Raw genomic sequence first — 15,756 nt, forward strand, 5'->3', positions numbered from 1 at the left:
CCCACCAGGGTGTTTACAAACACTACAGGAACAACATCATCCACATTGATCACATCTTTACTAATAGTGTAGCACTTTGTTCTAAAGCTGTATCCATTACCTATTGGATGCAGTGATCACAGTATAGTGGCTATATCCGTACCCATTGGATGATATGATCACAGTATAGTGGCTATATCCATCCCCATTGGATGCAGTGATCACAGTATAGTGGCTATATCCATCCCCATTGGATGCAGTGATCACAGTATAGTGGCTATATCCATCCCCATTGGATGCAGTGATCACAGTATAGTGGCTATATCCGTACCCATTGGATGATATGATCACAGTATAGTGCTATATCCATCCCCATTGGATGCAGTGATCACAGTATAGTGGCTATATCCATCCCCATTGGTGCAGTGATCACAGTATAGTGGCTATATCCATCCCCATTGGATGATGTGATCACAGTATAGTGGCTATATCCATCCCCATTGGATGATGTGATCACAGTATAGTGGCTATATCCATCCCCATTGGATGATGTGATGTATGTGGCTATATCATCCCCATTGGATGATATGATAGTATAGTGGCTATATCCATCCCCATTGGATGCAGTGATCACAGTATAGTGGCTATATCCATCCCCATTGGATGCAGTGATCACAGTATAGTGGCTATATCCATCCCCATTGGATGCAGTGATCACAGTATAGTGGCTATATCCATCCCCATTGGATGCTATATCCATCCCGTGATCACAGTATAGTGGCTATATCCGTCCCCATTGGATGCAGTGATCACAGTATAGTGGCTATATATCCATCCCCATTGGACGTGATCACAGTATAGTGGCTATATCCATCCCATTGGATGATGTGATCACAGTATAGTGGCTATATCCATCCCCATTGGATGCAGTGATCACAGTATAGTGGCTATATCCATCCCCATTGGATGCAGTGATCACAGTATAGTGGCTATATCCGTCCCCATTGGATAATGTGATCACAGTATAGTGGCTGTATCCATCCCCATTGGATGCAGTGATCACAGTATAGTGGCTATATCCATCCCCATTGGATGCAGTGATCACAGTATAGTGGCTATATCCATCCCCATTGGATGCAGTGATCACAGTATAGTGGCTATATCCATCCCCATTGGATGCAGTGATCACAGTATAGTGGCTATATCCATCCCATTGGATGCAGTGATCACAGTATAGTGGCTATATCCATCCCCATTGGATGCAGTGATCACAGTATAGTGGCTATATCCATCCCCATTGGATGCAGTGATCACAGTATAGTGGCTATATCCATCCCCATTGGATGCAGTGATCACAGTATAGTGGCTATATCCATCCCCATTGGATGCAGTGATCACAGTATAGTGGCTATATCCATCCCCATGGATGCAGTGATCACAGTATAGTGGCTATATCCATCCCCATTGGATGCAGTGATCACAGTATAGTGGCTATATCCATCCCCATTGGATGCAGTGATCACAGTATAGTGGCTATATCCATCCCCATTGGATGCAGTGATCACAGTATAGTGGCTATATCCATCCCCATTGGATGCAGTGATCACAGTATAGTGGCTATATCCATCCCCATTGGATGCAGTGATCACAGTATAGTGGCTATATCCATCCCATTGGATAATGTGATCACAGTATAGTGGCTATATCCATCCCCATTGGATAAGTGATCACAGTATAGTGGCTATATCCATCCCCATTGGATGATATGATCACAGTATAGTGGCTATATCCATCCCCATTGGATGTGATCACAGTATAGTGGCTATATCCATCCCCATTGGATGCAGTAATCACAGTATAGTGGCTATATCCATCCCCATTGGATGCAGTGATCACAGTATAGTGGCTATATCCATCCCCATTGGATGCAGTGATCACAGTATAGTGGCTGTATCCATCCCCATTGGATAATGTGATCACAGTATAGTGGCTATATCCATCCCCATTGGATGCAGTGATCACAGTATAGTGGCTATATCCATCCCCATTGGATAATGTGATCACAGTATAGTGGCTATATCCATCCCCATTGGATGCAGTGATCACAGTATAGTGGCTATATCCATCCCCATTGGATGCAGTGATCACAGTATAGTGGCTATATCTGTACCCATTGGATGAGTGATCACAGTATAGTGGCTATATCCATCCCCATTGGATGCAGTGATCACAGTATAGTGGCTATATCCATCCCCTAGTGATCAGTATAGTGGCTATATCCATCCCCATTGGATGCAGTGATCACAGTATAGTGGCTATATCCATCCCCATTGGATGCAGTGATCACAGTATAGTGGCTATATCCATCCCCATTGGATGAGTGATCACAGTATAGTGGCTATATCCGTCCCCATTGGATGCAGTGATCACAGTATAGTGGCTATATCCATCCCCATTGGATGCAGTGATCACAGTATAGTGGCTATATCCATCCCCATTGGATGCAGTAATCACAGTATAGTGGCTATATCCATCCCCATTGGATGCAGTGATCACAGTATAGTGGCTATATCCATCCCCATTGGATGCAGTGATCACAGTATAGTGGCTATATCCATCCCCATTGGATGCAGTGATCACAGTATAGTGGCTATATCCATCCCCATTGGATGCAGTGATCACAGTATAGTGGCTATATCCATCCCCATTGGATGCAGTGATCACAGTATAGTGGCTATATCCATCCCCATTGGATGCAGTGATCACAGTATAGTGGCTATATCCATCCCCATTGGATGCAGTGATCACAGTATAGTGGCTATATCCATCCCCATTGGATGCAGTGATCACAGTATCACAGTATAGTGGCTATATCCATCCCCATTGGATGCAGTGATCACAGTATAGTGGCTATATCCATCCCCATTGGATGCAGTGATCACAGTATAGTGGCTATATCCATCCCCATTGGATGATGTGATCACAGTATAGTGGCTATATCCATCCCCATTGGATAATGTGATCACAGTATAGTGGCTATATCCATCCCCATTGGATGCAGTGATCACAGTATAGTGGCTATATCCATCCCCATTGGATGCAGTGATCACAGTATAGTGGCTATATCCATCCCCATTGGATGCAGTGATCACAGTATAGTGGCTATATCCATCCCCATTGGATGCAGTGATCACAGTATAGTGGCTATATCCATCCCCATTGGATAATGTGATCACAGTATAGTGGCTATATCCATCCCCATTGGATAATGTGATCACAGTATAGTGGCTATATCCATCCCCATTGGATGCAGTGATCACAGTATAGTGGCTATATCCATCCCCATTGGATGCAGTGATCACAGTATAGTGGCTATATCCATCCCCATTGGATGCAGTGATCACAGTATAGTGGCTATATCCATCCCCATTGGATGCAGTGATCACAGTATAGTGGCTATATCCATCCCCATTGGATGCAGTGATCACAGTATAGTGGCTATATCCATCCCCATTGGATGCAGTGATCACAGTATAGTGGCTATATATCCCCATTGGATGCAGTGATCACAGTATAGTGGCTATATCCATCCCCATTGGATGCAGTGATCACAGTATAGTGGCTATATCCATCCCCATTGGATGCAGTGATCACAGTATAGTGGCTATATCCATCCCCATTGGATGCAGTGATCACAGTATAGTGGCTATATCCATCCCCATTGGATGCAGTGATCACAGTATAGTGGCTATATCCATCCCCATTGGATGCAGTGATCACAGTATAGTGGCTATATCCATCCCCATTGGATGCAGTGATCACAGTATAGTGGCTATATCCATCCCCATTGGATGCAGTGATCACAGTATAGTGGCTATATCCATCCCCATTGGATGCAGTGATCACAGTATAGTGGCTATATCCATCCCCATTGGATGCAGTGATCACAGTATAGTGGCTATATCCATCCCCATTGGATGCAGTGATCACAGTATAGTGGCTATATCCATCCCCATTGGATGCAGTGATCACAGTATAGTGGCTATATCCATCCCCATTGGATGCAGTGATCACAGTATAGTGGCTATATCCATCCCCATTGGATGCAGTGATCACAGTATAGTGGCTATATCCATCCCCATTGGATGCAGTGATCACAGTATAGTGGCTATATCCATCCCCATTGGATGAGTGATCACAGTATAGTGGCTATAGTCCCCATTGGCAGTGATCACAGTATAGTGGCTATATCCATCCCCATTGGATGCAGTGATCACAGTATAGTGGCTATATCCATCCCCATTGGATGCAGTGATCACAGTATAGTGGCTATATCCATCCCCATTGGATGCAGTGATCACAGTATAGTGGCTATATCCATCCCCATTGGATGCAGTGATCACAGTATAGTGGCTATATCCATCCCCATTGGATGCAGTGATCACAGTATAGTGGCTATATCCATCCCCATTGGATGCAGTGATAATGTGGCTATATCCCCATTGGACAGTGATATATAGTGGCTATATCCATCCCCATTGGATGCATGTGATCACAGTATAGTGGCTATATCCATCCCCATTGGATGCAGTGATCACAGTATAGTGGCTATATCCATCCCCATTGGATAATGTGATCACAGTATAGTGGCTATATCCATCCCCATTGGATAATGTGATCACAGTATAGTGGCTATATCCATCCCCCATTGGATGCCCATTGGATCCAGTGATCACAGTATAGTGGCTATATCCATCCCCATTGGATGCAGTGATCACAGTATAGTGGCTATATCCATCCCCATTGGACAGTATAGTGGCTATATCCATCCCCATTGGATGCAGTGATCACAGTATAGTGGCTATATCCATCCCCATTGGATGCAGTGATCACAGTATAGTGGCTATATCCATCCCCATTGGATGCAGTGATCACAATATAGTGGCTATATCCATCCCCATTGGATGCAGTGATCACAGTATAGTGGCTATATCCGTCCCCATTGGATGCAGTGATCACAGTATAGTGGCTATATCCATCCCCATTGGATGCAGTGATCACAGTATAGTGGCTATATCCATCCCCATTGGATGCAGTGATCACAATATAGTGGCTATATCCATCCCCATTGGATGCAGTGATCACAGTATAGTGGCTATATCCATCCCCATTGGAGTGCAGTATAGTGGATCATCCCCATTGGACAGTGATAGTATAGTGGCTATATCCATCCCCATTGGATGCAGTGATCACAGTATAGTGGCTATATCCATCCCCATTGGATGCAGTGATCACAGTATAGTGGCTATATCCATCCCCATTGGAATGTGATCACAGTATAGTGGCTATATCCATCCCCATTGGATGCAGTGATCACAGTATAGTGGCTATATCCATCCCCATTGGATGCAGTGATCACAGTATAGTGGCTATATCCATCCCATTGGATGCAGTGATCACAGTATAGTGGCTATATCCATCCCCATTGGATGCAGTGATCACAGTATAGTGGCTATATCCATCCCCATTGGATGCAGTGATCACAGTATAGTGGCTATATCCATCCCCATTGGATGCAGTGATCACAGTGGCTATATCCATCCCCATTGGATGAGTGATCCAGTATAGTGGCTATATCCATCCCCATTGGATGCAGTGATCACAGTATAGTGGCTATACAGTCCCCATTGATGCAGTGTATAGTGGCTATATCCATCCCCATTGGATGCAGTGATCACAGTATAGTGGCTATATCCATCCCCATTGGATGCAGTGATCACAGTATAGTGGCTATATCCATCCCCATTGGATGCAGTGATCACAGTATAGTGGCTATATCCATCCCCATTGGATGCAGTGATCACAGTATAGTGGCTATATCCATCCCCATTGGATGCAGTGATCACAGTATAGTGGCTATATCCATCCCCATTGGATGCAGTGATCACAGTATAGTGGCTATATCCATCCCCATTGGATGCAGTGATCACAGTATAGTGGCTATATCCATCCCCATTGGATGCAGTGATCACAGTATAGTGGCTATATCCATCCCCATTGGATGCAGTGATCACAGTATAGTGGCTATATCCATCCCCATTGGATGCAGTGATCACAGTATAGTGGCTATATCCATCCCCATTGGATGCAGTGATCACAGTATAGTGGCTATATCCATCCCCATTGGATGCAGTGATCACAGTATAGTGGCTATATCCATCCCCATTGGATGCAGTGATCACAGTATAGTGGCTATATCCATCCCCATTGGATAATGTGATCACAGTATAGTGGCTAGTATCACAGTATAGTGGCTATATCCATCCCCATTGGATGCAGTGATCACAGTATAGTGGCTATATCCATCCCCATTGGATGCAGTGATCACAGTATAGTGGCTATATCCGTCCCCATTGGATGCAGTGATCACAGTATAGTGGCTATATCCATCCCCATTGGATGCAGTGATCACAGTATAGTGGCTATATCCATCCCCATTGGATGCAGTGATCACAGTATAGTGGCTATATCCGTCCCCATTGGATGCAGTGATCACAGTATAGTGGCTATATCCGTACCCATTGGATGCAGTGATCACAGTATAGTGGCTATATCCGTACCCATTGGATGCAGTGATCACAGTATAGTGGCTATATCCGTACCTATTGGATGCAGTGATCACAATATAGTGGCTATATCCGTACCCATTGGATGCAGTGATCACAATATAGTGGCTATATCCATCCCCATTGGATGCAGTGATCACAGTATAGTGGCTATATCCATCCCCATTGGATGCAGTGATCACAGTATAGTGGCTATATCCATCCCCATTGGATGCAGTGATCACAGTATAGTGGCTATATCCATCCCCATTGGATGCAGTGATCACAGTATAGTGGCTATATCCATCCCCATTGGATGCAGTGATCACAGTATAGTGGCTATATCCATCCCCATTGGATGCAGTGATCACAGTATAGTGGCTATATCCATCCCCATTGGATGCAGTGATCACAGTATAGTGGCTATATCCATCCCCATTGGATGCAGTGATCACAGTATAGTGGCTATATCCATCCCCATTGGATGAGTGATCACAGTATAGTGGCTATATCCATCCCCATTGGATGCAGTGATCACAGTATAGTGGCTATATCCATCCCCATTGGATGCAGTGATCACAGTATAGTGGTGGCTATCCATCCCATTGGATAGTGATCACAGTATAGTGGCTATATCCATCCCCATTGGATCCATCCCATATCCATCCCCATTGGATGCAGTGATCACAGTATAGTGGCTATATCCATCCCCATTGGATGATGTGATCACAGTATAGTGGCTATATCCATCCCCATTGGATGATGTGATCACAGTATAGTGGCTATATCCATCCCCATTGGATGATGTGATCACAGTATAGTGGCTATATCCATCCCCATTGGATGCAGTGATCACAGTATAGTGGCTATATCCATCCCCATTGGATGCAGTGATCACAGTATAGTGGCTATATCCATCCCCATTGGATGCAGTGATCACAGTATAGTGGCTATATCCATCCCCATTGGATGCAGTGATCACAGTATAGTGGCTATATCCATCCCCATTGGATGCAGTGATCACAGTATAGTGGCTATATCCATCCCCATTGGATGCAGTGATCACAGTATAGTGGCTATATCCATCCCCATTGGATGCAGTGATCACAGTATAGTGGCTATATCCATCCCCATTGGATGCAGTGATCACAGTATAGTGGCTATATCCATCCCCATTGGATGCAGTGATCACAGTATAGTGGCTATATCCATCCCCATTGGATGCAGTGATCACAGTATAGTGGCTATATCCATCCCCATTGGATGCAGTGATCACAGTATAGTGGCTATATCCATCCCCATTGGATGCAGTGATCACAGTATAGTGGCTATATCCATCCCCATTGGATGCATGTGATCACAGTATAGTGGCTATATCCATCCCCATTGGATGCAGTGATCACAGTATAGTGGCTATATCCATCCCCATTGGATGTGATGTAGTGATCATTGGACAGTGATCACAGTATAGTGGCTATATCCATCCCCATTGGATGCAGTGATCACAGTATAGTGGCTATATCCATCCCCATTGGATGCAGTGATCACAGTATAGTGGCTATATCCATCCCCATTGGATGCAGTGATCACAGTATAGTGGCTATATCCATCCCCATTGGATGCAGTGATCACAGTATAGTGGCTATATCCATCCCCATTGGATGCAGTGATCACAGTATAGTGGCTATATCCATCCCCATTGGATGCAGTGATCACAGTATAGTGGCTATATCCATCCCCATTGGATGCAGTGATCACAGTATAGTGGCTATATCCATCCCCATTGGATGAGTGATCACAGTATAGTGGCTATATCCATCCCCATTGGATGCAGTGATCACATATAGTGGCTATATCCATCCCCATTGGATGCAGTGATCACAGTATAGTGGCTATATCCATCCCCATTATGCAGTGATCACAATAGTGGCTATATCCATCCCCATTGGATGCAGTGATCACAGTATAGTGGCTATATCCATCCCCATTGGATGATGTGATCACAGTATAGTGGCTATATCCATCCCCATTGGATGCAGTGATCACAGTATAGTGGCTATATCCATCCCCATTGGATGCAGTGATCACAGTATAGTGGCTATATCCATCCCCATTGGATGCAGTGATCACAGTATAGTGGCTATATCCATCCCCATTGGATGCAGTGATCACAGTATAGTGGCTATATCCATCCCCATTGGATGCAGTGATCACAGTATAGTGGCTATATCCATCCCCATTGGATGCAGTGATCACAGTATAGTGGCTATATCCATCCCCATTGGATGCAGTGATCACAGTATAGTGGCTATATCCATCCCCATTGGATGCAGTGATCACAGTATAGTGGCTATATCCATCCCCATTGGATAATGTGATCACAGTATAGTGGCTATATCCATCCCCATTGGATGCAGTGATCACAGTATAGTGGCTATATCCATCCCCATTGGATGCAGTGATCACAGTATAGTGGCTATATCCATCCCCATTGGATGATGTGATCACAGTATAGTGGCTATATCCATCCCCATTGGATGATGTGATCACAGTATAGTGGCTATATCCAGGAAAGCCAAAGTTCCAACAGCTGGTCCTAAAATAGTGTACAGGAGATCATACAAAATATTTTGCTGTGACTCTTATGTGGATTGTGGATGATGTTTAAAATATTTGTTTCTCTGATGTGATTAATGCGGAGCTGACTGACTTAATTACTGCAAATTGAGAAGTTATGTGACTAAACTCAATAAAAAGAAGAAGAAACTGTAAGCCAAGATCAATGATATAAATAATGATGGAGTTCTTTAAATGAAATTATGGACAGAAAGACATTTCATCCAATCAGATGGCTTATTCATCACAAAACCATTTTAATTTGCCAGTTATTTGAATGATTACTTCATTGTCAAAGTGGGGGAAACTTAGGCAGGAAATGCCAACAACAAACAGTGAGAAATTGTATTCATGCATTTAAAAACAAATAATGAAAGAAAAGCAGGTCAAGTTTGAATTTTGTAAAGTTAGTGGGAGAGGTGGAAAAATTGTTATCGATCAATAATGACAAACCTCCTGGCATTGTCAATTTAGATGGAAAGCTACTGAGATGGTAGCTGACTCTATAGCCACTCCTATCTGTCATATTTTAATCTGAGCCTAGAGGAAAGTATTTGTCCTCAGGGCTGGACGGAAACCAAAGTAATTCCGCTGCCCAAGAGCCTTTACTGGTTCTAACAGCAGACCTTTAAGCTTGCTGCCAGCTCTTAGCAAACTGATGGAATTTTTGGGGAAATACAATGCTATTTCTCTGTAAACAAATGAACAACAGACTTTCAGCATGCTTATAGAGAAGGTGACTCAACATGTACTGCACTGACACAAATGACTGATGATTGGTTGAAAGGAATTGATAATAAGACGATTGTGGGAGCGATACTGTTAGATTTCAGTGCAGCCTTTTGATATTATTGACCACAAACTGTTGTTGAAAAAAAACATGTCTTATGGCTTTTCAATCTCAGCTCTAAATCCACGATATAGCAATCTATCTAATAGAACTCAGAGGGTTTTCATTAATGGAAGCTTCTCTAATGTCAAACATGTAAAGTTTGGTGTACCGCAGGGCAGCTTTCTAGGCCCTCTACTCTTTTCTATTTTTTTACTAATGACCTGCCACTGGCATTAAACACAGCCTGTGTGTCTATGTATGCTGATGATTCAACCATATACGCATCAGCAACCACAGCTAATGAAGTCACTGAAACCCTTAACAAAGAGTTCTGTTTTGGAATGCGTGGACAATAATAAACTGGTCCTGAACATCTCTAAAACTAAGAGCGTTGTATTTGGTGCAAATAATTCCTAAGTTCTAGACCTCAGCTGAATCTGGTAATGAATGGTGTGGCTGTTGAATAAATTGAGGAGACTAAATTACTTGACGTTACCTCAGATTGTAAACTGTCATGTTGAAAATATATAGATTCAATGGTTGTAAAGATGGGGAGAGGTCTGTCTGTAATAAAGAGATGGGGAGAGGTCTGTCTGTAATAAAGAGATGGGGAGAGGTCTGTCCGTAATAAAGAGATGCTCTGCTTTTCTTTTTTGACACCACACTCCAAAAAGCAAGTTCTGCAGGTTCTAGTTTTGTCTTATCTTGATTATTGTCCAGTCATGTGGTCCAGTGCTGCAAGGAAAGACCTAGTTAAGCTGCAGCTTGTCCAGAACAGAGCGGCACGTCATTGTAATCAGAGGACTGATATAAATACTATGCATACCAGTCTCTATTGGCTAAAAGTTGAGGAGAGATATATAGTTAACACTACTAATACTACTACAATAACATCACCCAGTTCTGGAGAGAGACACATAGTTAACAAAACTACTACTAATACTACTACTGTTACTACTGCTACTAATATGACTGTTACTACAGCTACTAATACTACTACTACTGTTACTACTGCTACTACTGTTACTGTTACTACTGCTACTACTACTACTACTACTAGACTACTACTACTATAGTACTACTACTACTACTAGACTACTACTACTACTACCATGTGTCTGTCTGTCTCTCCAGACCTGGGTGATGTTGTAGCAGTGGTAGTGTTAACTATGTGTCTGTCTCTCCAGACCTGGGTGATGTTGTGGTAGTGTTAACTATGTGTCTGTCTCTCTCCAGACCTGGGTGATGTTGTAGCAGTGGTAGTGTTAACTATGTGTCTGTCTGTCTGACCTGGGTGATGATGTAGTAGTAGTAGTGTTAACTATGTGTCTGTCTGTCTGACCTGGGTGATGTTGTAGTAGTAGTAGTGTTAACTATGTGTCTGTCTGTCTGACCTGGGTGATGTTGTAGTAGTAGTAGTGTTAACTATGTGTCTGTCTGTCTGACCTGGGTGATGTTGTAGTAGTAGTAGTGTTAACTATGTGTCTGTCTGTCTGACCTGGGTGATGTTGTAGTAGTAGTAGTGTTAACTATGTGTCTGTCTCTCTCCAGACCTGGGTGATGTTGTAGCAGTGGTAGTGTTAACTATGTGTCTGTCTCTCCAGACCTGGGTGATGTTGTAGCAGTGGTAGTGTTAACTATGTGTCTGTCTGTCTCTCCAGACCTGGGTGATGTTGTAGCAGTGGTAGTGTTAACTATGTGTCTGTCTGTCTCCAGACCTGGGTGATGTTGTAGCAGTGGTAGTGTTAACTATGTGCCTGTCTCTCTCCAGACCTGGGTGATGTTGTAGCAGTGGTAGTGTTAACTATGTGTCTGTCTCTCTCCAGACCTGGGTGATGTTGTAGCAGTGGTAGTGCTAACTATGTGTCTGTCTCTCTCCAGACCTGGGTGATGTTGTAGCAGTGGTAGTGTTAACTATGTGTCTGTCTCTCTCCAGACCTGGGTGATGTTGTAGCAGTGGTAGTGTTAACTATGTGTCTGTCTCTCTCCAGACCTGGGTGATGTTGTAGCAGTGGTAGTGTTAACTATGTGTCTGTCTCTCTCCAGACCTGGGTGATGTTGTAGCAGTGGTAGTGTTAACTATGTGTCTGTCTCTCTCCAGACCTGGGTGATGTTGTAGCAGTGGTAGTGTTAACTATGTGTCTGTCTCTCTCCAGACCTGGGTGATGTTGTAGCAGTGGTAGTGTTAACTATGTGTCTGTCTCTCCAGACCTGGGTGATGTTGTGGTAGTGTTAACTATGTGTCTGTCTCTCTCCAGACCTGGGTGATGTTGTAGCAGTGGTAGTGTTAACTATGTGTCTGTCTCTCTCCAGACCTGGGTGATGTTGTAGCAGTGGTAGTGTTAACTATGTGTCTGTCTGTCTCCAGACCTGGGTGATGTTGTAGCAGTGGTAGTGTTAACTATGTGTCTGTCTCTCTCCAGACCTGGGTGATGTTGTAGCAGTGGTAGTGTTAACTATGTGTCTATCTGTCTCTCCAGACCTGGGTGATGTTGTAGCAGTGGTAGTGTTAACTATGTGTCTGTCTCTCTCCAGACCTGGGTGATGTTGTAGCAGTGGTAGTGTTAACTATGTGTCTGTCTGTCTCCAGGCCTGGGTGATGTTGTAGCAGTGGTAGTGTTAACTATGTGTCTGTCTCTCTCCAGACCTGGGTGATGTTGTAGCAGTGGTAGTGTTAACTATGTGTCTGTCTCTCTCCAGACCTGGGTGGGGAACAAGAGACGGAAGCTGGCCTCGAGGACTGACCAGAATGCGGGCGTATCCCACTCCTTATCGAATCACAGCATGGTTGGGGGAGCTCTGTCCAATCACGGCGTGGCTGGGTTAGCTCTGTCCAATCACACACTAGCAGGCGGGGCTTTAGTCGCGGGCGCCATGCTGACAGCAGAGATGGCGGCGGCTCGGAACATCCAGAGAGGCTCCTCCCATCTCCTCCCTTCCTCTTCCTCCTCTTCTTCTTCCTCTCCGCTTAGCTCTGTCAACAACAACAATGATGTCATCCTGACTGGGATTTACTCTCTAGGCTCCGCCTCTAGTTCCCCTTTGCCCACTGTTAAGCCCTCCCTTCTGACTCTGAGCTGCCTGCACATGTCCATCAAACTCTGTAACCAATCACAGCACAGGAGTAACAGTTCTGTCTCCTCCCCTCCAGCTCCACTCCAGATTGGGTACCATGTCACTTCCTCACTATAAAACCCCCCTCCCTCTCCTCTTCCCCTCCTTCTCCTCACTCCTCCTCGCCCCCGGCCCCCCATCAACAGCATGTCCAAGAGGGTGGGTTTCCCCACAAGTGGGGCCAGGGCCGGGGGGCAGCAGGAGTAGCCGGGGTAGGAGGGGGTACCTCGGAGCTGGGCTAGACAGTATGGTTCTCTCCAGTCTGGCCCCTGGCCCTCTCCCTCCCAGCCCCAGCCCAGGCCTCAATCCAACCACCAGACTCTCCCACCTCATCCCCCAGGCCCCGTCCCTCCCCCTCCTCACCCCCATCCCTCCCCTTCAGACCACTCCCCCGTATTAATCAGGTCTTCAGCCTATCAGAGAGGGGGGAAGGGGAGGGATTAGGACAAGGACAGCCTTCTGATAGGAGCAGGCTGGAGAAACACAGACAGACTCCCCACCCCTCGGACACTATTGGTTGCCTATCTATCGCCATGGAGACAGGTGATGAAGAGGATGAGTGGCGGAGGGAGGAAGAGTTATCCAACATGGCTGCCACGGCCCATGGGGACCTCCAGAGAGGCCAGGGGGTGAGGGACAGCCCCAGCAGGGGAGATGGATCTGGGGAGAGAGTCCTCACATCCCCCTCCCTGGTCCTCAGCAGCTCAAGGCCTGGTCCATATCCTCGGGACAGCTACCCAGTTACTACAACACTACAGACCTCTCCTAGTATACAGGTAGGGGTTACTGTTACTACTACTACTACTACTACTACTACTACTACCCAGTTACTACAACACTACAGACCTCCCCTAGTATACAGGTAGGGGTTACTGTTACTACTACTACTACCCAGTTACTACAACACTACAGACCTCTCCTAGTATACAGGTAGGGGTTACTGTTACTACTACTACTACTACTACTACTACTACTACTACTACTACTACCCAGTTACTACAACACTACAGACCTCTCCTAGTATACAGGTAGGGGTTACTGTTACTACTACTACTACTACTACTACTACTACTACTACTACTACTACTACTACTACCCAGTTACTACAACACTACATACCTCTCCGATTGCATAACCCAGCATACAGGTAGGGGATATGAATAATTTTAAACTGAAGTTTTCCTACTGTTCTGTACATGCAGTCCTCTCCTGTTATCTGTCTCGGTTCCAGTCAGCCTTTCCATTGCTCATCAGTAACTCTCCTCCTTTTATACTTCTTGTTGCCTCTCCTCCTCTTTCCTCTTCTCCTCTTTCCACCTCTTGTTTCCTCCCCTCTCCTGCTCTTTCCTCTTCTCGTCTCCTCTATCCTCCTCTCGTCTCTCCCCTGTCTAGGTTCCAGTCAGTCCCTCTGCTCCGTGGCTCATCAGTAACTCCAGGAAGAGAACTGTAAGTCTTCATCTAGCAGTCTTTAGGAGATTAGAGCACTGTCACCATCTATACTGTTCCATAATCTTTCATGTGTCTATAATGTATAGTGTGTGTGTAGCTACAGGACAGGACCCAGTTCAGTGATGTGGACCTGGGCCAGTTGAAGCGGTACTGGGACCGAGGGATGACCAGTCTGGGTTCTGTCTGCAGAGAGAAGATCAACGCAGCAGCCAATCAGCTCAACGTAGACACTGAGATAGTCAAGGTAGCAACCAATCAGAGGCTTCCTCTCAGCTGTATCAGCCAATCACACACTCCCTTTGAGTGTTGTACAGTATTAACATTAGTTGTGTTTGATTGACAGATGTGGATCTTAACCGTATATTATATTTTGTGATGTGTTTGATTTAGAGGCGAAAGAAACGCACGCCTATTTAGGCGAGGTGCTGGCTAGAGGAGTGGAACACTTAAAAAATAAAGGAGATCCGCACACTCTCTAGGAGCTCAGATGCAAAAATATTTACGTCCAATGTTTCGACAGACGGTGGTGACCTTGACAATGTATTGTTAAAACGAGAGGCTGCCTGGATCTTTAATTTAAAGACCCCTTCGGTCTCAACGTAGACTTTGATCTGAAGCCATTCTTGTGATTCTTGTGATTTTGCCTGTCTGGACTTTTTGGAGAAATGTCCTCTGGTCTGATAAAACAAAAATAGAACTGTTTGGCCATAATGACCATCGTTATGTTTGGAGGTAAAATGGGGAGGCTTGCAAGCTGAAAAACACCATCCCAACCGTGGGGGCAGCACGGGGGGCAGCACGGGGGGCAGCATGATGTTGTGGGGGTGCTTTGCTGCAGGAGGGACTGGTGCACTTCACAAAATAAATGGAATCATGAGGAAAGATAATTTTTGTGGATATATTGAAGCAACATCTCAAGTCATCAGTCAGGAAGTTAAAGCTTGTCCTCAAACGGGTCTTCCAAATGGACAATGACCAAGCATACTTCCAAAGTTATGGCTCAAGGACAACAAAGTCAATGTATTGGAGTGGCCATCACAAAGTCCTGACCTCAATCCTATAGAACATTTTGGGAAGAACTGAAAAAGTGTGTGCGAGCATGGAGGCCTACAAGCCTGACTCACTTACACCAGCTCTGTCAGGAGGAATGGGCCAAAATTC

The 15,756-nt window shown here is 44.9% G+C and overlaps 1 protein-coding gene across 18 annotated transcripts in view; it reads left to right on the plus strand.

Moving 5' to 3' along the window:
• Positions 1-15,756, plus strand: part of LOC118377495 (highly divergent homeobox) — an 86,285-nt gene that overhangs the window by 61,768 nt on the left and 8,761 nt on the right. For 3 of the 18 annotated variants that reach the window (XM_052487216.1, XM_052487210.1, XM_052487201.1), the window contains exons 5-7: positions 13,551-13,922; positions 14,539-14,592; positions 14,693-14,839. The exons of 13 other annotated variants lie outside the window; for them this stretch is intronic. In XM_052487216.1, the coding sequence (XP_052343176.1) occupies positions 13,551-13,922; positions 14,539-14,592; positions 14,693-14,839 (573 nt within the window). The remainder of the gene's footprint in view (positions 1-13,550; positions 13,923-14,538; positions 14,593-14,692; positions 14,840-15,756) is intronic. 2 more of the 18 variants (XM_052487206.1, XM_052487205.1) reach the window with 2 other exon arrangements.

The sequence above is a fragment of the Oncorhynchus keta genome, chromosome 30 (assembly GCF_023373465.1).
Source record: "Oncorhynchus keta strain PuntledgeMale-10-30-2019 chromosome 30, Oket_V2, whole genome shotgun sequence".
In the NCBI taxonomy this organism is placed as follows: domain Eukaryota; kingdom Metazoa; phylum Chordata; class Actinopteri; order Salmoniformes; family Salmonidae; genus Oncorhynchus; species Oncorhynchus keta.